Source organism: Electrona antarctica (genome assembly GCF_951216825.1).
Source record: "Electrona antarctica genome assembly, contig: scaffold_354, whole genome shotgun sequence".
NCBI lineage: Eukaryota > Metazoa > Chordata > Actinopteri > Myctophiformes > Myctophidae > Electrona > Electrona antarctica.
This window is the reverse complement of record NW_027638380.1, coordinates 14,049-41,244: the sequence shown is the minus strand read 5'-3', so window position 1 is coordinate 41,244 and position 27,196 is coordinate 14,049. Positions and strand designations below refer to the sequence as shown.

Genomic DNA, 27,196 nt, shown 5'->3' with positions numbered 1-27,196 from the left:
GGTGTTGGCAAACAACACGGGGCCCCCCATCCGAATAAAAGTAATTGAATGACGACGAAGTCACTCAGCAGTCAGCTCCTCTGCAGTAAATCCGACAGGACTTCCGACAGCTTTTGATAAAGTTATATTAAATATTCTCGTCCATAGCCTCCAGACCAACTCACAACATATTAGTCAGCAGTAGAGAATGAGGGGAGGAGGGGCGGGATGCATCCACTGGTTAATATTACGATGGCCTGGGTAAAGTAAACTACAACATGAACGTGTTCAAATTCCGCGCTAATTCTGCAGAGTTTTTGTCGGAACACCGCGGCCGCGTATTCCGTTCGGGCCTGCTAATTACTGTCTGTTATTTACTTAGTAGTATTTCTAGTAGTATTATTCACTGTCTCTGTTGTTTATGTATTGTTATTTCTGTCTGTGTGATTCCAGAAGTGTCCACCACAGAGCAGAGTCTCCAACTCCCAGCCTTCTGTCTGTGAAGAGTGACTGGGCTAACCCCTACAGGGGTCCTAGCTTCAGTAATGAACCTGGACCTCCTGATACACAGTATGTCAACCCTCCTATAAATATATACAACACAATAACACTGTAACACTATACAATATACACTATAACACTATACACTATAACACTATACAATATACACTATAACACTATACAATATACACACTATAACAATATACAATATACACTATAACACTATACAATATACACTATAACACTATACAATTTAAGTCAACTGGACCTCCACACTAGCCTGGTGGAACCACTCTCCCTGCTGGACAACATTTGCATTCTGCCAGGAGAGAGTGTCTGGGATCTCTCAGGCAGAGACAATGTACTCCGGATGAATTATGTCCGGAGCGATATGCGGCCGTACGGGGCCGCTAGAGGCGGGATCAACGCTAGACTTATGACGTATTGAAGCGCTGCCACAGCGCAAATGTAAACACAACCTAACTAAAGACTACAACTCTAAATTATTATGGAGATATCAGATTTTTGTCTCGCTGCTTCTGGGTTCATCGTTTCTGCTTGAGAGAGCCCAGATGCAGGCAGGAGGAGGGAACTGGTGAACTCAATACTGCCGCCATCTGGCAGAGTCAGGTTACCTCCACACACAGTATGTCAATCCTCCAATCCTAATAATCCGTCCTGATTGGCTACGATTGGCTTCTAACGTTTTCAGGAGTAGCCTGCTTTGTACCCGTTTTGTACAAATCGCCACAACTCCTCAACGCAGCGTCCGATTGCGGTGAAACTGTGCATGCATATTCCCACTAGGCTGAGGAAGAAATGCCACTTGACAGTTTTCAAATCAGCCTCATGGTGGCGCTACAACAGGCCGCGTCACACACACACACACACACACACACACACACCGCCAGTCAGCCAGTCAGTCCATTAGCCAGTCAGTTAGTCAGTCAGTCAGCCAGTCAGCCAGCCAGCCAGTCCGTTAGCCAGTCAGTCAGTCAGTCAGCCAGCCAGCCAGTAAGTCCATTATCCAGTCAGTCAGTCAGCCAGCCAGCCAGTCAGTCAGTCAGTCAGTCAGTCAGTCAGTCAGTCAGTCAGTCAGTCAGTCAGTCAGTCAGCCAGCCAGCCAGTCAGTTAGTTAGCCAGTCAGTTATAGCCAGCTAATCAGTCAGTCAGGCAGTCAGTCAGTCTGCCTGCCTGCCTGCCTGCCAGATAGCCAGGGGCCAGCTTGGGGGCTTCCTCAAGAGGAATATCTGCCTCAACCAGAGCCTTTGTAAAATCCAACACAAACTTCTTCCTCTCAGCAGTACATGGGTCTTGGAGAGGCAGGCAGCCATGGTTTCAGTCCTAGATCGTACTGCAAAACAAAGACAATGTGTTAAAACCCTAGCATCCCTATTCTGAGGGTAACATTAGTCGAAAATAGCAGATCTACAAGTTCCCAAACGATGCCTCATGCTGCGACTAAGTGGGCGTCTAAAAATACTGAACATGAATCCAACACAACACTGCACTGTTTGACATGGTGCTGTCAAACAAATCTATGAAGGCACTAGGGAGGGCACCAAACAGAGTGGGCACTAGGGAACGGTGGGCAGACTGGGCACCAGGGATAGGTGGGCACCAAAACAGAGTGGGCACTAGGGAACGGTGGGCAGACTGGGCACTTTAGGTAATCCATGGGTGTTGGCAAACAACACGGGCCCCCCATCCGAATAAAAGTAATTGAATGACGACGAAGTCACTCAGCAGTCAGCTCCTCTGCAGTAAATCCGACAGGACTTCCGACCGCTTTTGATAAAGTTATATTAAATATTCTCGTCCATAGCCTCCAGACCAACTCACAACATATTAGTCAGCAGTAGAGAATGAGGGGAGGAGGGGCGGGATGCATCCACTGGTTAATATTACGATGGCCTGGGTAAAGTAAACTACAACATGAACGTGTTCAAATTCCGCGCTAATTCCGCAGAGTTTTTGTCGGAACACCGCGGCCGCGTATTCCGTTCGGGCCTGCTAATTACTGTCTGTTATTTACTTAGTAGTATTTCTAGTAGTATTATTCACTGTCTCTGTTGTTTATGTATTGTTATTTCTGTCTGTGTGATTCCAGAAGTGTCCACCACAGAGCAGAGTCTCCAACTCCCAGCCTTCTGTCTGTGAAGAGTGACTGGACTAACCCCTACAGGGGTCCTAGCTTCAGTAATGAACCTGGACCTCCTGATACACAGTATGTCAACCCTCCTATAAATATATACAACACTATAACACTGTAACACTATACAATATACACTATAACACTATACAATATACACTATAACACTATACAATTTAAGTCAACTGGACCTCCACACTAGCCTGGTGGTACCACTCCCCCTGCTGGACAACATTTGCATTCTGCCAGGAGGGAGAGTCTGCGATCTCTCAGGCAGAGACAATGTACTCCGGATGAATTCTGTCCGGAGCGATATGCGGCCGTACGGGGCCGCTAGAGGCGGGATCAACGCTAGACTTATGATGTATTGAAGCGCTGCCACAGCGCAATGTAAACACAACCTAACTAAAGACTACAACTCTAAATTATTATGGAGATATCAGATTTTTGTCTCGCTGCTTCTGGGTTCATCGTTTCTGCTTGAGAGAGACCAGATGCAGGCAGGAGGAGGGAACTGGTGAACTCAATACTGCCGCCATCTGGCAGAGTCAGGTTACCTCCACACACAGTATGTCAATCCTCCAATCCTAATAATCCGTCCTGATTGGCTACGATTGGCTTCTAAAGTTTTCAGGAGTAGCCTGCTTTGTACCCGTTTTGTACAAATCGCCACAACTCCTCAACGCATTGCGGTGAAACTGTGCATGCATATTCCCACTAGGCTGAGGAAGAAATGCCACTTGACAGTTTTCAAATCAGCGTCATGGTGGCGCTACAACAGGCCGCGTCACACACACACACACACACACACACACACACACCGCCAGTCAGCCAGTCAGTCAGTCAGCCAGTCAGTCCATTAGCCAGTCAGTCAGTCAGCCAGCCAGCCAGCCAGCCAGCCAGCCAGCCAGTCAGTTAGCCAGTCAGTTATAGTCAGTCAGTCAGTCAGTCAGTCAGCCAGCCAGCCAGTCAGTTAGTTAGCCAGTCAGTTATAGCCAGCTAATCAGTCAGTCAGTCAGTCAGTCCGTTAGCCAGTCAGTCAGTCAGCCTGCCTGCCTGCCTGCCTGCCTGCCAGATAGCCAGGGGCCAGCTTGGGGGCTTCCTCAAGAGGAATATCTGCCTCAACCAGAGCCTTTGTAAAATCCAACACAAACTTCTTCCTCTCAGCAGTACATGGGTCTTGGAGAGGCAGGCAGCCATGGTTTCAGTCCTAGATCGTACTGCAAAACAAAGACAATGTGTTAAAACCCTAGCATCCCTATTCTGAGGGTAACATTAGTCGAAAATAGCAGATCTACAAGTTCCCAAACGATGCCTCATGCTGCGACTAAGTGGGCGTCTAAAAATACTGAACATGAATCCAACACAACACTGACTGTTTGACATGGTGCTGTCAAACAAATCTATGAAGGCACTAGGGAGGGCACCAAACAGAGTGGGCACTAGGGAACGGTGGGCAGACTGGGCACCAGGGATAGGTGGGCACCAAAACAGAGTGGGCACTAGGGAACGGTGGGCAGACTGGGCACCAGGGATAGGTGGGCACCAAAACAGAGTGGGCACCAGGGAAGATTATCTCTCTCACACACTCTCCAAACACTCTCTCTCTCTCGCACGCACGCATGCACGCTCTCTCCAAACACACACGCGCTGTCGCGCCCACACACACACACACACACACACACACCTTCGCTCTCTCTCGCACGCACGTAGCATGCAGTCTCTCCAAACACACACACGTTCTCTCTCTCTCAGCTCACGGAGCGATCGCCACGCTGCCACATTTCTTTTTAATTTAGTTCAGCATGTTAACCAAACCAGCTAGCAAATACAATAGTAGGCTAGCCTAAATGTAAATGCTACTTACCCAAAGTTCCCAAACCACTCGCACTCCTGTTGCTTCAGAATGCTCGACATTTCTTTAGGTAATCCATGGGTGTTGGCAAACAACACGGGCCCCCCATCCGAATAAAAGTAATTGAATGACGACAAAGTCACTCAGCAGTCAGCTCCTCTGCAGTAAATCCGACAGGACTTCCGACAGCTTTTGATAAAGTTATATTAAATATTCTCGTCCATAGCCTCCAGACCAACTCACAACATATTAGTCAGCAGTAGAGAATGAGGGGAGGAGGGGCGGGATGCATCCACTGGTTAATATTACGATGAGAGTTTTTACACCCTGTCTCTGCCAGGCTGAATGGTCCAGTCCATGTTTTACACCCTGTCTCTGCCAGGCTGAATGGTCCAGTCCATGTTTTACACCCTGTCTCTGCCAGGCTGAATGGTCCAGTCCATGTTTTACACCCTGTCTCTGCCAGGCTGAATGGTCCAGTCCATGTTTTACACCCTGTCTCTGCCAGGCTGAATGGTCCAGTCCATGTTTTACACCCTGTCTCTGCCAGGCTGAATGGTCCAGTCCATGTTTTACACCCTGTCCTTCCGTCTGAGACCAGATAATCTCTGGCACCGTTGGCTTGATGGCAGACAAACTGTACACGTACACACACACACGCACACACACACACACACACACACACACACACACACTCCCTGGATGGGAGAGGTTCAGCTCAAAATCATGAAAAACACAAATGAAATAAAACGGCAAATGAAAATGTTTCAACACTCACCTTTTACAATCTCTAATAACCTAAAACATGAACCTTGGTCTAATAATAATAATAATAATAATAATAATAAATAAAACGGCAACATTGTCTTATAGTTTTAACCCAAGATGTTGTGTTCTCTTCTACTTGTATAATGAGACCTAATGATAAAGAACGTTTAATAAAAGGTGGTATAGTTTATATATTAAACTATCTATTATCTATATTCTATTGTCTTCATCTATACTGTATGTATCTATATGTATATATTCTATTGTCTTCATCTCCACAGAGAGACATTCAGAAACACACCTGGACAGAAGACATTCAGTCAAACCACACCTGGACACAGTAAGACTGGACACATTTTACACTTTACAACATTTTATTTCAATTAATGAAATGTCTAAATAGCAGCAGACTCATCAGATTAAATATACTCGTTGTATTCCTGTATCAATGTCCAAATACAAATACTGATGATAAACACATACATTTAGACTAAGAAAACGATCCAATGTTATTTATTTTAGCCAATTTTCTCCTTTTTTTCTTTTACAAATGTATCTGGAGGATATATACATAGTTGTTTTAATGCTATGGATTGTTTAATGTACAGTTGTAAATGAAGCATAATGTTTAACATGTATTAATTGTCTTCTCATATCAGATGTCAGTGTGAAGGAGGATCTAAAGGTCTATAAGGTCACTTTGGACGGTCTTGATGGTGTGACATACGCCACTGAAGTGCCCTCCTCCATCTCCAACATCTACACAGACCTCCACCTATCAGCGGGAGGGACTGAAGGGGTTAATCAGCAACATGAGGTGTGGCAGCTTGAGACCGCCTCCAACATGAAGACCCTCCATGACGTCATAATCAAGTGCCGTGCCATCTTTAAGACCCTCCTCCCTGGCAGAGACACACCCAGCAGCAGAGTTCTGACCAATGGCATCGCTGGCATCGGAAAGACATTCTCTGTGCGTAAGTTCGCTCTGGACTGGGCAAGAGGTTTGGAGAACCAAGACATCATTCTCCTGGTTCTCTTCTCATTCCGGGAGCTGAACTTGGTCCGAGATGAGCAGCACAGTCTTCTCTCACTGATCCATGTTTTCCATCCAACGTTAAAGAAGGTCACAGCAGAGCAGCTCGCTGCCTGGAAAGTTGGCTTCATCTTCGATGGTCTCGATGAAAGCAGGTTTCCGCTGAAATTCGAGAACATTGATGTCGATTCTGACGTCTTCGACAACAATGACGTCGTCTCTGATGTCACGGTGACATCATCGGTGGGCATGCTGCTGACGAACCTCATCAAGGGGAATCTGCTCCCCTCGGCTCTCCTCTGGATAACCACCAGACCTGCAGCAGCCAATCAGATCCCTCCTGCATGCGTTGACATGGTGACAGAAATACGAGGGTTCACAGACCCCCAGAAGGAGGAGTTCTTCAGGAAGATGTTCAGTGATGACGAGGAGCTGGCCAGCACCATCATCTCACACGTGAAGACATCAAAGAGCATCCACATCATGTGTCACATCCCAGTCTTCTGTTGGATGACCGCTACCGTTGTGGAGGACCTGGTGAAGACAGACGAGACAGGACAGCTGCCCAAGAGCCTGACCGGGATGTTCAGCCACTTCGTGTGGCTCCAGTTAAGGAGGATGAAGATGAAGTATGACGAGACTCCTGGCGTGAAAAGAAAAGAAAAGAAAAAGAAAAGAAACAAAAAAGAAAGAAACAGAGAAAAAAGAAAAAGGGAGACTGATGTTGATGTTGTTGATGACTGGGATTTTCTCCTGAAGCTGTGCATGCTGGCGTTTAAACATCTGGAGAAAGGCAGCGTCATGTTCTACCAAGAAGACCTGGAAGAGTGCGGTCTCGATGTGAACGACGCCGCGCTGTACTCGGGAGTGTGCACAGAGATCTTCAAACAAGAGACCGTTCAATCTCAGAGAAAGGTCTACAGCTTTGTTCATCTGAGCATCCAGGAGTTCCTGGCTGCAGTCTACCTGATGCACTGTTTCACACAGAGGAGCATGAAGACGAAGAAGGTCCTGAAGACATTCCTGGGAGAAGAAGAAGAAGAAGAAGAAGAAGAAGAAGAAGAAGAAGAAGAAGAAGAAGAAGTCCTGCAGAGAGCCATTGAAGAATCCCTGAAGAGTATGGAAGGAGGAGGAGGAGGAGGAGGAGGAGGAGGAGAAGAAGAAGAAGAAGACGGTGATGATGATGATGATGAAGACAACAAAGGAGAAGAAAAGGAAATGACTCTGGAGGACTTCCTGCAGAGAGCCATCAAAAAATCCCTGAAGAGTAAGAACGGCCACCTGGACCTCTTTGTCCGCTTCCTTCACGGCCTCTCACTGGAGTCCAACCAGAGTCTGTTAGGAGGCCTGCTGGGTCACACAGAGAACAGTCCAGAGAGCATCCAGAGAGTCATCAACAACCTGAAGGAGATGACAAATACAGATGGGAGTCTCTCTCCTGACAGATTCATCAACATCTTCCACTGTCTGATGGAGATGAACGACCACTCAGTACATCAGGAGATCCAACAGTACCTGAAGTCAGCGGACAGATCAAAGACAGAACTGTCTGAGAGCCAGTGTTCAGCTCTGGCCTTCATGCTGCTGACGTCAGAGGAGGTTCTGGAGGAGTTGGACCTGCACCAATACGACACACCAACAGCATGGGGGAAATCCAGACTTATCCCAGCTGTGAGGAACAGCAGAAAGGCTCGGTTAGTAGTCATGTGAATAGAAAACCTATTAGAATAGAATCAATCTACCATCACACCTAACAGGTCTCAAATAGTGACCTGATTATTATTATTTTATTATTATTAGTGTGCGTGCGTGCGTGCGTGCGTGCGTGCGTGCATAATATTTATACTGCATTTTTGCCTAATTGAAACTGACTGACACACGTGTGTCAATATCTGACCAACTAGACTGTACATTTACATTACAGTTAATTTCCTTGAACATGAACTTGATCTAATCTGTTGATAATCACTGATTTGACAGACTTGTTGGCTGTGACCTCCAAAAGGCAGAATATGAGATCATGGCTTCAGCTCTCAGCTCTAATCCTTCACATCTGAGAGAATTGGACATCAGTTATAATGACATAACGGATCCATCCATGGACCTGCTCTCTGCTGGGTTGAAGAGTCCAAACTGTCAACTGGAGATACTGAGGTCAGATTATTAGTTTGATTAGTTTATTTATTATGTATTGTTTGATAATAATAACAATAAGAGAGTGAATAAAGTTGACATCATGGTATCCCACACTGATTAGAATACTCACACTCGCATCACAATGCTACGGTACAGTAACTACAATATGTGATCCATCATGGCTGCTAGGGAATTATCATTATCAATGCTACGGTACAGTAACTACAATATGTGATCCATCATGGCTGCTAGGGGATTATCATTATCAATGCTACGGTACAGTAACTACAATATGTGATCCATCATGGCTGCTAGGGGATTATCATCAATGCTACGGTACAGTAACTACAATATGTGATCCATCATGGCTGCTAGGGAATTATCATCAATGCTACGGTACAGTAACTACAATATGTGATCCATCATGGCTGCTAGGGGATTATCATTATCACTTTTTCAACTTGAGAGCTACTTTCAAAATGACCAGATGGACAAGATCTACCCACCGGAAAAAAAGAATACTATGCCATTGCTGAAAATAGTTTAAATATGTACCTAAGAGGGCTTTGGAATAGCGGAGCTGGCGTTACATATAAGATAAATGCACTTGGAATGGGAAATAGAGGGGGATAAATGGAATAGGTAGGGTTTTTGTATTTAATTTGTAATGCTACTACAATAATAATAATAATAATAACACTTTATTTGTATAGCACCTTTCATGACATGAAATGCAGCTCAAAGTGCTTTACAGAGCAATGGAGAAAGAAGAAAGGAAAAGAAAAGCAAGGCATAAACATTAAAAAACAAGAGCAGTAATGCAATACAGTGAGGACATGAATAACAAAAGAAATTAAAAAAACAAATCAATTAAAAGCAAGGGTGTAGAAGTGGGTCTTGAGCTGCGCTTTAAAAATGTCTACAGAGGCTGCCTGTCGAAGGTACAGTGGGAGTTTGTTCCACGCCGTCGGCCCGTAGAAGCAAAAAGCTGCTTCCCCGTATTTTTTAGTTGCCATTTTTTAGGCAAAGCGAGCAGGCCAGCAGTGGAAGACCTTAGGGGGCGGTTTGGGACATATTTAGGCAGGCAGGCATGTAGGTAGGAAGGTGCGAGACCATTTAGAGCTTTATAAACAAGTAAAATAATTTTAAAATCAATCCTAAAAACAACCGGAAGCCAGTGCAGTGAAGCCAAAACTGGAGTAATATGTTCTCTCATCTTAGTTCTAGTTAAAACTCTGGCTGCTGCATTTTGGACGAGTTGTAATCTGTCAGTTGTTTTCTTAGGCAGTCCAGAAAAAAGTGCATTGCAGTAATCAAGCCGAGAAAAAACAAAGGCGTGGATTAGCGTTTTTGCATCGTCCAGTGACAAATAGGCTCTGATTCGTGCAATATTTCTAAGATGAAAAAAGGCAATCTTGGTAACATGATTAATGTGTGAATTAAAATTCAATTCAGAATCAATAATGACCCCCAAGTTATTTACTGTACTGTTACTTTCTACAGTCAGGTTGCCACAGACAGCAACACTCTTGAAAACAAAATACTGCATTGTGGGTTTGAGCTGACAGGCCCTTTTTTATGTCAACCAAGTCACCTTAATTCAAGTGGCAGATGCCAAAATTGTTTTTTTTATATATTTAAATTACTAAATATTATCTAGAGGTCATGTGATCTACCTGCACAGCCTTTTGGCTGCACCCCTTCACCCATTGTGAACTAATGGGGTATACAGTGATTACAGTATGTAGAGCCATGTTGACACACACGCACGTGTAACACCCGGGATTCGAACTCGGGTCTCCCACGTGAAAGTCTAACATCTTAACCACTAGACCAAGGGGATATCCCTTTGGTCTAGTGGTTAAGATGTTGGACTTTCTCGCGGGAGGCCCGAGTTCGAATCCCGGGTGTTACACATGCACACACACACACACACACACACACACACAATTCCTGCTGGAAGATTAAGATGGTTTATTTCTCATTATTCCTGCCTGCCTTCTCTTTCCATCTCTACTCCAAAGCTCTGATATTCAGTCCAGATATTTCATGTGTAATTACAGACTTGCTGGCTGTACCTTCACACAGACAGGATTTGAAGTTCTGCTCTCAGCTCTCAGCTCTAATCTTCTCCATCTGAGAGAATTGGACCTCAGTTTCATCTGCCTGCAGGAATCACAACTGCTCCAGCTCTCTGCGTTACTGAAGAGTCCACAGTGTGGACTGCAGATCCTGGGGTAAAGAATGTGTGTTCTCTCTGTGTGGATCTCTACTTGAACATCAACAGCACTTTGTTAAATGTGTATTTTCTCTGCAGGTTGTCAGGCTGTGGAGTCACAGAGGAAGGCTGTTCTGCTCTGGCTTCAGCTGTGACCGCCAACCCCTCCTCCCAGCTGAAACAGCTGGACTTGAACTTCAGCCACTTAGGAGGCTCTGGTCTGAAGGAGCTGACTGCTGCTCTGGAGACTGTCAAGTGAGTCGACTATAGGACTGTGTCCATGTTGGTCAGTAGACTATAGGACTGTGTCCATGTTGGTCAGTAGACTATAGGACTGTGTCCATGTTGGTCAGTAGACTATAGGACTGTGTCCATGTTGGTGGTCAGTAGACTATAGGACTGTGTCCATGTTGGTCAGTAGACTATAGGACTGTGTCCATGTTGGTCAGTGAGTCGACTATAGGACTGTGTCCATGTTGGTCAGTGAGTCGACAATAGGACTGTGTCCATGTTGGTCAGTGAGTCGACTATAGGACTGTGTCCATGTTGGTCAGTAGACTATAGGACTGTGTCCATGTTGGTCAGTAGACTATAGGACTGTGTCCATGTTGGTCAGTAGACTATAGGACTGTGTCCATGTTGGTCAGTAGACTATAGGACTGTGTCCATGTTGGTCAGTAGACTATAGGACTGTGTCCATGTTGGTCAGTAGACTATAGGACTGTGTCCATGTTGGTCAGTGAGTCGACTATAGGACTGTGTCCATGTTGGTCAGTAGACTATAGGACTGTGTCCATGTTGGTCAGTAGACTATAGGACTGTGTCCATGTTGGTCAGTAGACTATAGGACTGTGTCCATGTTGGTCAGTAGACTATAGGACTGTGTCCATGTTGGTCAGTAGACTATAGGACTGTGTCCATGTTGGTCAGTGAGTCGACTATAGGACTGTGTCCATGTTGGTCAGTAGACTATAGGACTGTGTCCATGTTGGTTAGTAGACTATAGGACTGTGTCCATGTTGGTCAGTAGACTATAGGACTGTGTCCATGTTGGTCAGTAGACTATAGGACTGTGTCCATGTTGGTCAGTAGACTATAGGACTGTGTCCATGTTGGTCAGTAGACTATAGGACTGTGTCCATGTTGGTCAGTAGACTATAGGACTGTGTCCATGTTGGTCAGTAGACTATAGGACTGTGTCCATGTTGGTCAGTAGACTATAGGACTGTGTCCATGTTGGTCAGTAGACTATAGGACCGTGTCCATGTTGGTCAGTAGACTATAGGACCGTGTCCATGTTGGTCAGTAGACTATAGGACTGTGTCCATGTTGGTCAGTAGACTATAGGACTGTGTCCATGTTGGTCAGTAGACTATAGGACTGTCCATGGTGGTCAGTAGACTATAGGACTGTGTCCATGTTGGTCAGTAGACTATAGGACTGTGTCCATGGTGGTCAGTAGACTATAGGACTGTGTCCATGTTGGTCAGTAGACTATAGGACTGTGTCCATGTTGGTCAGTAGACTATAGGACTGTGTCCATGTTGGTCAGTAGACTATAGGACTGTGTCCATGTTGGTCAGTAGACTATAGAACTGTGTCCATGTTGGTCAGTAGACTATAGTACTGTGTCCATGTTGGTCAGTAGATTATAGGACTGTGTCCATGTTGGTCAGTAGACTATAGGACTGTGTCCATGTTGGTGGTCAGTAGACTATAGGACTGTGTCCATGTTGGTCAGTAGACTATAGGACTGTGTCCATGTTGGTCAGTAGACTATAGGACTGTGTCCATGTTGGTCAGTAGACTATAGGACTGTGTCCATGTTGGTCAGTAGACTATAGGACTGTGTCCATGTTGGTCAGTAGACTATAGGACTGTGTCCATGTTGGTCAGTAGACTATAGGACTGTGTCCATGTTGGTCAGTAGACTGTAGGACTGTGTCCATGTTGGTCAGTAGACAATAGGACTGTGTCCATGTTGGTCAGTAGACTATAGGACTGTGTCCATGTTGGTCAGTAGACTATAGGACTGTGTCCATGTTGGTCAGTACACTATAGGACTGTGTCCATGTTGGTCAGTAGACTATAGGACTGTGTCCATGTTGGTCAGTAGACTATAGGACTGTGTCCATGTTGGTCAGTAGACTATAGGACCGTGTCCATGTTGGTCAGTAGACTATAGGACCGTGTCCATGTTGGTCAGTAGACTATAGGACCGTGTCCATGTTGGTCAGTAGACTATAGGACAGTGTCCATGTTGGTCAGTAGACTATAGGACTGTGTCCATGTTGGTCAGTAGACTATAGGACTGTGTCCATGTTGGTCAGTAGACTATAGGACTGTGTCCATGTTGGTCAGTAGACTATAGGACTGTGTCCATGTTGGTCAGTGAGTCGACAATAGGACTGTGTCCATGTTGGTCAGTGAGTCGACAATAGGACTGTGTCCATGTTGGTCAGTGAGTCGACAATAGGACTGTGTCCATGTTGGTCAGTAGACTATAGGACTGTGTCCATGTTGGTCAGACTATAGGACTGTGTCCATGTTGGTCAGTAGACAATAGGACTGTCCATGGTGGTCAGTAGACTATAGGACTGTCCATGTTGGTCAGTAGACTATAGGACTGTGTCCATGTTGGTCAGTAGACTATAGGACTGTGTCCATGTTGGTCAGTAGACTATAGGACTGTGTCCATGTTGGTCAGTAGACTATAGGACTGTGTCCATGTTGGTCAGTAGACTATAGGACTGTGTCCATGTTGGTCAGTAGACTATAGGACTGTGTCCATGTTGGTCAGTAGACTATAGGACTGTGTCCATGTTGGTCAGTAGACTATAGGACTGTGTCCATGTTGGTTAGTAGACTATAGGACTGTGTCCATGTTGGTCAGTAGACTATAGGACTGTGTCCATGTTGGTCAGTAGACTATAGGACTGTGTCCATGTTGGTCAGTAGACTATAGGACTGTGTCCATGTTGGTCAGACTATAGGACTGTGTCCATGTTGGTCAGTAGACTATAGGACTGTGTCCATGTTGGTCAGTAGACTATAGGACTGTGTCCATGTTGGTCAGTGAGTCGACTATAGGACTGTGTCCATGTTGGTCAGTAGACTATAGGACTGTGTCCATGTTGGTCAGTAGACTATAGGACTGTGTCCATGTTGGTCAGTAGACTATAGGACTGTGTCCATGTTGGTCAGTGAAGTCGACTATAGGACTGTGTCCATGTTGGTCAGTAGACTATAGGACTGTGTCCATGTTGGTCAGTAGACTATAGGACTGTCCATGTTGGTCAGTAGACTATAGGACTGTGTCCATGTTGGTCAGTAGACTATAGGACTGTGTCCATGTTGGTCAGTAGACTATAGGACTGTGTCCATGTTGGTCAGTAGACTATAGGACTGTGTCCATGTTGGTCAGTAGACTATAGGACTGTGTCCATGTTGGTCAGTGAGTCGACTATAGGACTGTGTCCATGTTGGTCAGTAGACTATAGGACTGTGTCCATGTTGGTTAGTAGACTATAGGACTGTGTCCATGTTGGTCAGTAGACTATAGGACTGTGTCCATGTTGGTCAGTAGACTATAGGACTGTGTCCATGTTGGTCAGTAGACTATAGGACTTTGTCCATGTTGGTCAGTAGACTATAGGACTGTGTCCATGTTGGTCAGTAGACTATAGGACTGTGTCCATGTTGGTCAGTAGACTATAGGACTGTGTCCATGTTGGTCAGTAGACTATAGGACCGTGTCCATGTTGGTCAGTAGACTATAGGACCGTGTCCATGTTGGTCAGTAGACTATAGGACCGTGTCCATGTTGGTCAGTAGACTATAGGACTGTGTCCATGTTGGTCAGTAGACTATAGGACTGTGTCCATGTTGGTCAGTAGACTATAGGACTGTGTCCATGTTGGTCAGTAGACTATAGGACTGTGTCCATGTTGGTCAGTAGACTATAGGACTGTGTCCATGTTGGTCAGTAGACTATAGGACTGTGTCCATGTTGGTCAGTAGACTATAGGACTGTGCCCATGTTGGTCAGTGAGTCGACTATAGGACTGTGTCCATGTTGGTCAGTGAGTCGACAATAGGACTGTGTCCATGTTGGTCAGTGAGTCGACTATAGGACTGTGTCCATGTTGGTCAGTAGACTATAGGACTGTGTCCATGTTGGTCAGTAGACTATAGGACTGTGTCCATGTTGGTCAGTAGACTATAGGACTGTGTCCATGTTGGTCAGTAGACTATAGGACTGTGTCCATGTTGGTTAGTGCAATGTAGAATGTTTAACTATGTAAATATATGTGACAAAATGTGTTTAGTAAATATTTGGTGGGACTAAAACAGGCCGATGTGAGACATTAAGCAGCAGAGGTTTTGACTTGATTCATTGTTGTTCTACTTCCTACAGTGTGAATCATGGAGGAGAACACTGGACTAAACCTCAACGCTGTGAGTCTGTCTGTCTGTCTGTCTGTCTGTCTGTTTAACCCAATTAAGACCTGGAACACATCTGTATCACCAATTAGTTTCAACCACTTTTTTAAACATTATTTAAAAAAATAGCAGATCTACAAGCTCGTAGCGTGGCACAGAGTGCACAGAGTATTGTTTTTTTCTTTTTTTTAAAACATGAAAATGTGTGCAAATCTTTGAATATATATATTCTTTCACAGCGAACATTTTTTACTTATATCAGATGGGGGTCGGCGGCCAATTACAGATCATTTTTGAGAACCACTGACATAGAAAAATGTCATGATTGTCATGATGATTTGTAGAATCTGGTCTCAGGTCTTAATGGGTTAACCCATTAAGACCTGATTCTACAACTCTTCTAAATCATCAGTTGTTCTCAAACTGTGTGTGTGTGTGTGTGTGTGTGTGTGTGTGTGTGTGTGTGTGTGTGTGTGTGTGTGTGTGTGTGTGTGTGTGTGTGTGTGTGTGTGTGTGTGTGTGTGTGTGTGTGTGTGTGTGTGTGTGTGTGTGCACGTGAATAATGTATTTAATGTTTACTGTGTTGTTTTCTCATCAGATTTCCAGCGTCTCACACTGGACACAAACACAGCAAACAGAAAACTCTCTCTGTCTGAGAACAACAGGAAGGTGACACTGGATGGTCAGGATCATTCATATCCTGATCATCCTGACAGGTTTGATGGAGTGGTTCAGGTTCTGAGTTCAGAGAGTCTAGATGAGCGCTGCTACAGTGAGGTACAGTTCAGTGGACGGGTTAGGATAGGAGTGACTGACAGAGACATCAGTAGGAAAGGAGAGGGTCGCTACTGTATCCTTGGATACAATAAACAGTCCTGGAGTCTGACCTGTAGTCGTGGTCACCGTGGTAACTATTACTCTGTTCAACACAATTGTAAGGAGAGTGTCCTTCCTATCCGTCCCTCTGGCTCCAACAGAGTAGCCGTGTATCTGGACCGTCCCGCTGGGACTCTGTCCTTCTACAGAGTGTTAGAGGACACTCTGACTCACCTGTACACCTTCCAGGCCACGTTCACTGAACCTCTATACGCTGGGTTTACGATTTACCCTGGCTCCTCTGTGTCTCTGTGTGAGGACAGACAGACTGTGAGGACAGACAGACAGGCTGTGAGGACAGACAGACAGACAGACATGCTGTGAGGACAGACAGGCTGTGAGGACAGACAGGCTGTGAGGACAGACAGACAGGATGTGAGGACAGACAGACAGACAGACAGGCTGTGAGGACAGACAGACAGGCTGTGAGGACAGACAGACAGACAGGCTGTGAGGACAGACAGACAGACAGACAGACAGGCTGTGAGGACAGACAGACAGACAGGCTGTGAGGACAGACAGACAGGCTGTGAGGACAGACAGACAGACAGTGTGTTATATTATAATGTATTAATCAGGAACAGGTGTGGTGGGGGGGGGTGCTTACAGAGGGGGGTCATCTGGGGTCACCGTTAGGGTCATTTGGGGTCACTGTTAGGGTTATTTGGGGTCACTGTTAGGGTTATTTGGGGTCACTGCTAGGGTCATTTGGGGTCACTGTTAGGGTCATCTGGGGTCGTTGACATGTAAAAGTAGCACAGTGGTTCCCAACCAGCTTTTAAAGACCTCAAAGAAAGAGGCAAATATTGTGAAAAATGCAGATCTACAAGCTCACAATGCCATAACCGCTCATCACTCCACTGGCTCCCTGCCTGAGAGCCTCACAGAGGGTTGAACTGTGGAACCCCCTCCCCGCCCAATGAGAGCCTCACAGAGGGTTGAACTGTGGAACCCCCTCCCCGCCCAATGAGAGCCCCACAGAGGGTTGAACTGTGGAACCCCCTCCCCGCCCAATGAGAGCCTCACAGAGGGTTGAACTGTGGAACCCCCTCCCCGCCCAATGAGAGCCCCACAGAGGGTTGAACTCTGGAACTCCCTCCCCGCCCAATGAGAGCCTCACAGAGGGTTGAACTGTGGAACCCCCTCCCCGCCCAATGAGAGCCCCACAGAGGGTTGAACTGTGGAACTCCCTCCCCGCCCAATGAGAGCCCCACAGAGGGTTGAACTGTGGAACTCCCTCCCCGCGCAATGAGAGCCTCACAGAGGGTTGAACTGTGGAACCCCCTCCCCGCCCAATGAGAGCCTCACAGAGGGTTGAACTGTGGGACCCCCTCCCCGCCCAATGAGAGCCCCACAGAGGGTTGAACTGTGGAACCCCCTCCCCGCCCAATGAGAGCCTCACAGAGGGTTGAACTGTGGAACCCCCTCCCCGCCCAATGAGAGCCTCACAGAGGGTTGAACTGTGGGACCCCCTCCCCGCCCAATGAGAGCCCCACAGAGGGTTGATCTGTGGAACCCCCTCCCCGCCCAATGAGAGCCTCACAGAGGGTTGAACTGTGGAACCCCCTCTCCGCCCAATGAGAGCACCGCAGAGGGTTGAACTGTGGAACCCCCTCCCCGCCCAATGAGAGCCTCACAGAGGGTTGAACTGTGGGACCCCCTCCCCGCCCAATGAGAGCCTCACAGAGGGTTGAACTGTGGGACCCCCTCCCCGCCCAATGAGAGCCCCACAGAGGGTTGACTCATTTAAGAGAGGACTTAAGACTTTCCTTTTTAACAAAGCGTTTTTATATCTTGCCCTTTTTGTTTTAAATTGATGTGTTCCCTTTTCTTAGATGGTTTTAATGCTTCTTATGTTTTTATTTGTATTCTTTTGCATTTGCTCACTGTAGCACTGAGATTATAAATAAAATCCATTATTATTATTATTAAAACCGAGTCAAAGTAAATGTAACTCAATTCCAAGTTTCTGTCAGGATGTAGAGAACATTTAAACATGGATATTGTAGTTTTATTGATAATGGATGAGAGAGCATTTAAACATGAAAATTGTAGTTTTATTCATAACATTTAAACATGGATATAGTTTTATTGATAATGGACAAATTGAACATTTACTCAAATTTAGGGGTTTTGTAAATCATTGTATTTTAACTATAAAATGTAATTTCACTGTTATGTTGAACCTTTCATGTTTATTATTTACTCATATCTTCAATAACATGTAACCAGTGCTTGTTGTGTTTACATTGTGCACAAAATGCTTTAATTAAAACCTTATCATGTAAATCCACTTTAAAACGGTGTAATCTGTGATAAAGTATTCCACAGCGGCGGTCTAACGACAACAGACCGGGCAGCGTGCGGCTTGTTCCTCCGGCAGATTCGCCACATTGTAAACAATAGGGACTCAATTTCCCATAAGCCTTTGCACGACGCCGGCGCGACGCGATGACGTCATCAAAACGCGCCTCGGATCCCATTCTGTCCGGTGGATTGCCCGTATGACTTAAAGGACCACTTCACCACTTTTCAACATCTCTTCATAAAATTGGTCCTCACTAATGTTCATGATAAAACACCACCATTTTCTCCTACTCAGTCTGTGTCTCATAGGAGGGCTTTGGGCAGTTCGGACACCCGTCCACAATGTTGTACATGTAAATGTATGTTTTCTCATGCCAATAAATCTGTAATTGAACATTTTGTAATTGCATATTAGTCATGATGCATGATGGGTATTTAAAGATCACCCCCGTGTGAACTGAGTGGTGCAACTAACTAAAAATAACTATAAAGATGATTAGATAGAGATTGATTCACTCTGACGTGATATCTCACATGAGGGGATCCTGTCAGAAGCATGTGGATATATCTGTTCCCGCTATTATGTGGACATAAAGCGGGATCATGTCAATGTGGCATGTGTTGGACACGGTTGAGGAGAGAGACACATTGATTGATTGATTGATTGATTAACAGTTTGCAGAATTGCAGTACATTTCAAGTACAACTCAATACTGTTAACTGTGAGTGGACGACACCATAAAGCACTGCATTACACTTGTTTACAAGAGGGTCCACCTTGTTCAATTCATCAAAACATTTAGAGACGTACGAATATACACAACGGTTCTACGGTGGTTGGATTTGTAGGAACGTAGAAAACGTAGAATGCCCCCATTGACTTGCATGCAGAAGACTTTCTACACTTTGCCCCCTCCGTCGAGAGCCTGTTTTGAATCTCATTTGACTAACTCCGCCCCCTTTGATGAATTGAACTGTTGTAAACATAGACATATATACATAGACGCCTCATTTGCCGCTGCAGTTCATTGGAGCGACGTGTATCCCAATGAAGGCGGAAGTGCTGTGCTGAAGGCTTTTTTTTTTAAACAAATCTTTATAACAGTCATGACAATATACATTACAAAACAAGACAAACAAACAAACACAAACAACAAAGTTATTAACAATACAACATCAGAGCCAGGGGGGATTAGATTACTAACAGAAAACATTAAAAGAGTGAACACAAAGCAACAGTTCTCCGCAGCTTTCTTATTTAGAAGTGCTGAAGGCATTTGCTGAATGCGACTGCGTCGCTGCCCGAGTGACGTCACTCATGTGAATCCTCCATGTCTCTCGCTGTCACTCAAGTGACTACTGGCCAATCACAGCGCGTCTTTTCCGGGACTTATGTTACGCACGCGGAAGCTTGACAAGCTTCCGCTTTGCTTCCGCTATTCTTCGCAAGGAATGTCGGGAAAATAGTGCCTTCAATTTTGACACACGCCTCAGAGCCGGAAGGGGCGTCTATGTATATATGTCTATGGTTGTAAACAAGTGTAATGCTTAATTGGGTCGTCCACTCAGTTAACAGCCTTTGTATTGAGCTTGAAATGTACCACCCTGGGCAAGACCAAGGAAGCTCAGAGAAGGAAGAGACACCAACGTCATTTTCTCTACCATGCAATTCAAGCCGGCAGATTCGTCACAGTGAGTGGCAATCTGCTGCCGAAACTGCGGGGAATGCATTGGAGTGAATGGAGCCGAGTGGACAAGCACACGAACAAACTCTATTTCTGAACGATTGAGACCATTGTAAAATAATCACTTCTGGAAAATAACAGAAGACATATAACACATTATTGTCTGCTGTGTTGCTTTTCGATGTGTACACTGTGTAATTTTATAGAGCTATCCAAAGAGCACAAAGTACGTTTCTGAACGTGAAGACTGTCTGCAATTCCAGCCGGCAGATTCGTCACAATGGGTGGCAGCCTTGCAAACTGAAGCAGACACTGCGGTGCAATGCATTGGAGTCAATGGAGCAGAGTAGACAAGCATATTAATATACACTATTTCTGAATGATTGAGACCATTGTAAAATAATATCTTATGGAAAATAAAAGACATATATCACACATTGCTTTCTACTGTCTTGTTTTTAGATGTACACACCTACATAATTTTATTTAGCTATCCAAACCGCAGCTGAGTGTTGATAGACTGAGTGATTAGGCCTACAGTCACTGATTGACAGCTGTCTGCAAATCAATCCAAACACCTGTTGCCAGCTCTAATCCATTTTCAGTAGGAGTTGAACGAGCAACAAAATAAGTAGGCCTATATCTTGTTATGGAAATATTTGTAAATACATGCATAAATATTATGAAATTAAATTAATTTAAAGGACTGACCTGCAGTGCCAACTAAACATTTTTATTCAAGTACTGTATTGCTACTATTTTGAGGGACATGACACAATCGTTTTATATTACCTCTGCATTTCACATGCAAATATTGTACTTTCACTACAATTATTATAGTTATTACTACTTACTACCTAAAACTAATGTATTAGGCCTCTATTGTTACAACAATAGACTGTCTGTATGGCTAGTTAATGTATTGTTACTAGGCCTACAACAGCATCTAGGCCTACTCTAGACTGTATTATTTTAAAACTTAACCACTTAAGCCCTATTTTGGATATCTGCTATTTTCATTAACGCTAGACATTTAAAAGAATAAAGTGAACTTTTACTTTGGTACTGTAAGCAGGCCTATATTTTGCTGGCAATACTATACTGTAGGCTACTTGTAAATTGTATTGCTATATTACTTTGAGATAGCCTACTGTTAGGCAACTTTTGCTTGAGTGAATAAAAAAAAACGTATTAGTATTTCATCCAACACCACTGACATTGCAATTTGCAAAAAACTTTATTTTCAACATTTTAAGACGCCATTTAGTTTGTAATGTTGATGAATTAAAACCAATATGGTCTCGCGTCCTCAATGAAATTGAGAATAGTGGGCTAGGCCTATTACAATTTATTAGGCCTACATAGTTTCATTTCATGTAATAGCCTATATCGTGTTATAATAATCTATCGGATTCACCAAGCTGTGCCGTGCAGCTGCACCAAGCTGTGCCGTGCAGCTGCACCAAGCTGTGCCGTGCAGCTGCACCAAGCTGTGCCGTGCAGCTGCACCAAGCTGTGCCGTGCAGCTGCACCAAGCTGTGCCGTGCAGCTGCACCAAGCTGTGCCGTGCAGCTGCACCAAGCTGTGCCGTGCAGCTGCTCCAAGCGGCCGACGCTAAACAAGTATTTACAGTAGGCCTATACCAAAGTACCCGGCCTTCATCATGCATATAGTCACATTTTCACACTCGTTTTCAATACTACGAAGGGTCTAATTATATACAGTATTATATATATATATTATTTTAAACGTTGTTAAAGCTCTGTATTCCATCATTGCTATAGTATTTGTTCAGTAACAGTGGTCTGACTGGTCTCCCAGTCCCTGCTTTAATCTGAGAACCCATGGTCAAAATATTGAAAAACAGCGCCCCCAACCGTCTGTGTCAGACTAGGTAAACAGTAGTGGTGTTATACTACTTCTCTACTGATTGGCTCAAATTGGTATCACGACCTGAACATGCATTGGTTAAGAGCTGAAGCAACTCTATAGCAAGTATTACTATCAGAATATAGAGCCATTAACACTTTAAAATATCACTTACTATACATACCTTGTGTTTTGTAATCATCTAAACTGTAAATGTAACATTTTACCTAAAGACTTCAAATGTTTTCTTTTCCCATCTGAGATGTAGGGGTATAAAGCATTGAAAGGTACCTACAAAAACTAAATACAGTACTTGAGTAAATGTAATTAGTTACTTTCCACTGCTGAACATGGTAATTTGGATTAGGGATGGACAGGAAAGACAAATGATAATATGATTATGAAGTATGATCAATCAATCAATACAACAATCGTTTCACTGATAAAATGTTAATTTCCTTATTTGTCTAATTTAATGGGTTATTTCACAACAGTTAAAAATGGTTAGCTGTGCAGCACCACACTGCAAGTCCAGGAGGACAGGGCCTGGGCCACACAAGACATTTTTTACATTTCCCAAAGACCTTGTAAGGCTAAAGCAATGGGCAAAAGCCCTTAAAAGAGCTGGGTCAGATGGGTTCACACCTTGGAAACCCACAAAGTGGGCAAGGATCTGTGAGGTAGGACACTGTAAAACACATGCAATGCTATTTCAGTGTCTAATTGAAAAGTTCATAATTCTTCTTTTCTTTTCAAAACTAGGATCACTTTTCAAAAGCCCAGTTGTATCCCACTGGGCATCTTCTGCCTAATGCAGTCCCTGATCAAATGATCAAGCTCTGCATGACCGTGACCCCCTGTGTGACAGAGAGCCCCAGTGTGACCGAGACCCCCAGTGTGACCGAGACCCCCAGTGTGACCGAGACCCCCAGTGTGACCGAGACCCCCAGTGTGACAGAGAGCCCCAGTGTGACCGAGACCCCCAGTGTGACCGAGACCCCCAGTGTGACAGAGAGCCCCAGTGTGACAGAGAGCCCCAGTGTGACAGAGAGCCCCAGTGTGACAGAGACCCCCTGTGTGACAGAGAGCCCCAGTGTGACCGAGACCCCCTGTGTGACAGAGAGCCCCAGTGTGACCGAGACCCCCTGTGTGACAGAGAGCCCCAGTGTGACCGAGACCCCCTGTGTGACAGAGAGCCCCAGTGTGACCGAGACCCCCTGTGTGACAGAGAGCCCCAGTGTGACCGAGACCCCCAGTGTGACAGAGAGCCCCAGTGTGACAGAGAGCCCCAGTGTGTCGGAGAGCTCTGGTGTGTCTGAGAGCTCTGTGACCCTTGGTGTGCCTGAGAGCTCCGATGTGCCTGAGAGTCCTGTGACCCGTGGTGTGTCCGAGAGCTCTGAGACCCTCGGTGTGCCTGAGAGCTCCAGTGTATCCGAGACCCTCGGTGTGCCTGAGAGCTCTGGTGTGCCCGAGACCCTCGGTGTGCCTGAGAGCTCTGGTGTGCCCGAGACCCTCGGTGTGCCTGAGAGCTCTGGTGTGCCCGAGACCCTCGGTGTGCCTGAGAGCTCTGGTGTGCCCGAGACCCTCGGTGTGCCTGAGAGCTCTGGTGTGCCCGAGACCCTCGGTGTGCCTGAGAGCTCTGGTGTGCCCGAGACCCTCGGTGTGCCTGAGAGCTCTGGTGTGCCCGAGACCCTCGGTGTGCCTGAGAGCTCTGGTGTGCCCGAGACCCTCGGTGTGTCGGAGAGCTCTGGTGTGCCCGAGACCCTCGGTGTGCCTGAGAGCTCTGGTGTGCCCGAGACCCTCGGTGTGCCTGAGAGCTCTGGTGTGCCCGAGACCCTCGGTGTGTCGGAGAGCTCTGGTGTGCCCGAGACCCTCGGTGTGCCTGAGAGCTCTGGTGTGCCCGAGACCCTCGGTGTGCCTGAGAGCTCTGGTGTGCCCGAGACCCTCGGTGTGCCTGAGAGCTCTGGTGTGCCCGAGACCCTCGGTGTGACTGGTAAAAAAAAATAACATAGGATGATCTCATCGAGAACAGAACCCTTTTAATCAAGTGTAATCATGAACATAATCAGATAAACAAAAACATATTAAGGATCACTTTTCAATCACCCAGTTTTAAAAGTCTGTTTTCTCCCTACTTCAGTCAGTGATCAAATGAGCAATCCCCGTATGATTGAGGGCATCTGCATGACTGGGAGCACTTGCAGAACACCCCTGGATCACACGTACACCAATACAGCAACAGGTAAAGCGACATGGGATACAGTCATGCAGAACATAACCTTTGTAATTAAGTGTACATAACATGAACAAAAATATCATGTTTATTAAAAGGATTTCCCTACTTTTGAAATTGAAACTATAAAAACTAGAGTATGAAGATGTTGCCACAATTGTAATTTATTCAGTAACTTTCTGCCAAAGCACATGCAATACCACCATCGTGGTCTTTGAAACCTAGATGCACCAGACACCTTCCATCACAGCCATGCTGAGGTTGCCACTGCCACTGTCCACTTTCCTGATTGCAGAACAAGACGAAGAACCTGCAGAGGAAATAGACAGAGACACACGCAGACGGATCGCTGAACTCGAAGTTGAGCTAGAGATCAAGGTATTATTATATATGCTTTATTTATGCTCCAGACCCCAAGCAGGACACTCAGCTAAGAGCATCGGGGGGCGCCAGAAGGCAGGGCCTGCGATGGACGGTGGGCTCGCCTGTCTGTGGACCATCAGCTTGGTCCTGAGATCCAACTAGGAGCTTTTTAACTGCAATGTTTCAAAACCTTCATTAATGCAAAAAGGCTTCTCTTTTCATTTTCCAATTTTCACTATTCCTCTTTCAGAATAAGATGCTTAGCCTGGTCTTCAATCCTGACCAACTTCAGAGCCTTGAAAGCAGGTGAGATAATAACCACATCACTACTTACAGTGCTATAAAGCAAGGTAGTAACAGAAGCAGTTTTACCCAACTAATTTCTGGGTCAAAGGTAGTGAAGAAGTGCATGTCAACAAGGCTGACGACCAGAGAGGGAAAGAATGAACATCAGTGGTCTGAACATAGGGGATGATTGGGAGATGGGATTAACGTATGCACCATACGTTAATCCCATACAACCATACCAATACAGTAAACAAACTGATTTACAACACACACGACCAAGCCACTGCTGAATTATTGGTAGGGTGTGATATAAGGGTGACAGTCACTGCCAGTGCTTGCCTGTTCATGTCTCTCCATATTCCCTTCTCGGTTATACTGTAGATTTCAACCAGCAGAGTCTGCAGACAAGGTCAATAAATGGTCATCTGCAACTATAAGCAAATGCTTAAAAGTCAGAGTTGCCACAGGGATCAGTGGCTATGAATATTTAAGAAAAGGTATGAGCCCTAGACTTGTTATAACATATTTACATCTTTCTAACACGAAGAGACAACAAGGTACAAACTTTGCTAAAATATCTTTACACATTCTAGAGATGAATTTGCCCATGCCATCCTACCGGACACTCAGCAGGCGCCTGGAGGCCATAGCATTCGCACCAGGAATCCAAAAGGAAATCCTGGACTTAATGGTGCTGAAACTGCAGCAACTCCCTCCCAGTGCCCGCCTTGCTGTCCTGAAGGTACCTTCAAATGAAAATGTATAGTTAGTTTGTATAGTTTCATCAGTACGATAAAATCAGAATGATTAACAACAAATACATACACAGTATAGAATATACAGTATAGTATTTTCCAAAAGACACACTTACAGAACAGACATACAGACTTATGACTGCACACTGTTGAACTTAGTCATGTTGCTTATTCACAAGAAATTGTTTCACTCCCATAGCCTATAAAGTATTTTGTTTCATCTGCACATTGTAATGGAATATATATTTGTTTCTCCTTTTTGAGTGGTGTAAACCACTCCTACAACTGGCTTTTGTGTGCAGAAAAAAATGAGCATGGTTGCTATGTTCAAAATAATTTCTGACGTAATTAAATCACACCCGGGTGAACTGGATGACCGTAGCAACCATGGTCATTTTCTCTGCACAGAAAAAGCCAGTTGTGAAATCACATCCGGGTGTGATTTCATTACGTCAGATCAGAGCTGATCAGGCTACATAATACCTTACCTTATTTCATTACGTCAGACATTACGTCAGACCACAGCTGATCATGCTATATAAAACCTTACACCACTCAGTTCACACGGGTGTGATTTTTTTAATAGATTGATGAAATGGCCATCAAAAAAGAAATGCAATATGACGCAGGGAGCAAAACAATTTTGGGTACAGTAACCTTGCCCCCCCAAACTAAGACATTGGCCACAAAAGTGCTGACGACTATTCTGGCCTCCTTAACCAAAGATTTTAAGCAGGTTGTGACTTATGATTACACTGGGCCTTCGGTGTCAGGGAAAGATCTCTGGGCCTACATGAAATCCATAATTCTGGCATGTGGAGAGCGGGGCATACAAGTCGTTGCTGTGGTACGTTCAGGCTTTAGCCTTTAATTTACCACCACATCCTATATGAACAAACCAGTTATTGGCTTTGTAAAAGCTTAATTCTCAGCTTTGCTATTAACATTATGTCAATGAATGTTCTTACCTTCTATATCACCTTCTAGTGTTCTGACATGGACTCATCCAACCAGGCGATGTGGCGGGAGGCTAGCCTTCATAATGGACAATCCATGGACAGGACATACATTGCCCATCCATGTTTTGATGGAGCTTATCTGTTCTTTTGTCCTGACACCCCCCACCTGCTTAAATGCATGAAAACGGCACTGTGTAACCACGACTTTGTCATACCAGATGACATAGTCAGGAACAACAGCTTGCCTGGTGATACAGTGAGTACATTTATTAATGGGATGTTACTCAGATCACAAAATAACAAAAAGCAAATAGATGGTTTTGACATTTATGAATGATAACCCCAAATGAGCTATACTTACTGAATTACTGAAATGACAAAATCTACCTACTTCTGCTTGAAATGTTTTCCAGGTGTCTATACTTGCCATTGAGAAGGTGATCGCTGTGCAGGCCGACATGGCAGAGAAACTGGTGCCTGGTCTGACACAAAGAGCCATATCAACAGGCAACAGCTTCGATAAAATGAAAGTATGTTGCACTAACAACACACATTTACAGTTTGGTATATGTACAAAGGCCTTGCATCTTAAATGAAATTTAAGTGCAGACAGTATCTAAAATGAGGTCCAAAAGGCTTAGTAAATCTGGCCCTGAGTGTATAAAATACTGAAAGTGCCTTCTCTTTCTATGACATACAATGACCAGGTAGATCTAGATACAGACAGGGTACTGTATGTGCAGTATTTTCTATGCTTAACAGTACATTACATTACA

General features: G+C 45.0%; 1 protein-coding gene across 1 annotated transcript in view; it reads left to right on the top strand.

Annotated features, from left to right (window-relative positions):
* Nucleotides 1–17,886, top strand: part of LOC306918128 (uncharacterized protein) — a 56,776-nt gene extending 38,890 nt beyond the window's left edge. Inside the window, exons 12-21 of the mRNA XM_079531010.1 lie at nucleotides 433–549; nucleotides 2,591–2,707; nucleotides 5,537–5,595; nucleotides 5,915–7,982; nucleotides 8,269–8,442; nucleotides 10,488–10,661; nucleotides 10,742–10,897; nucleotides 15,060–15,100; nucleotides 15,684–16,231; nucleotides 16,321–17,886. Of these exons, the coding sequence (XP_079387136.1) occupies nucleotides 433–549; nucleotides 2,591–2,707; nucleotides 5,537–5,595; nucleotides 5,915–7,982; nucleotides 8,269–8,442; nucleotides 10,488–10,661; nucleotides 10,742–10,897; nucleotides 15,060–15,100; nucleotides 15,684–16,231; nucleotides 16,321–16,473 (3,607 nt within the window). The 3' untranslated portion in view covers nucleotides 16,474–17,886. The remainder of the gene's footprint in view (nucleotides 1–432; nucleotides 550–2,590; nucleotides 2,708–5,536; nucleotides 5,596–5,914; nucleotides 7,983–8,268; nucleotides 8,443–10,487; nucleotides 10,662–10,741; nucleotides 10,898–15,059; nucleotides 15,101–15,683; nucleotides 16,232–16,320) is intronic.
* The last annotated feature ends 9,310 nt before the right edge of the window (nucleotides 17,887–27,196 follow it).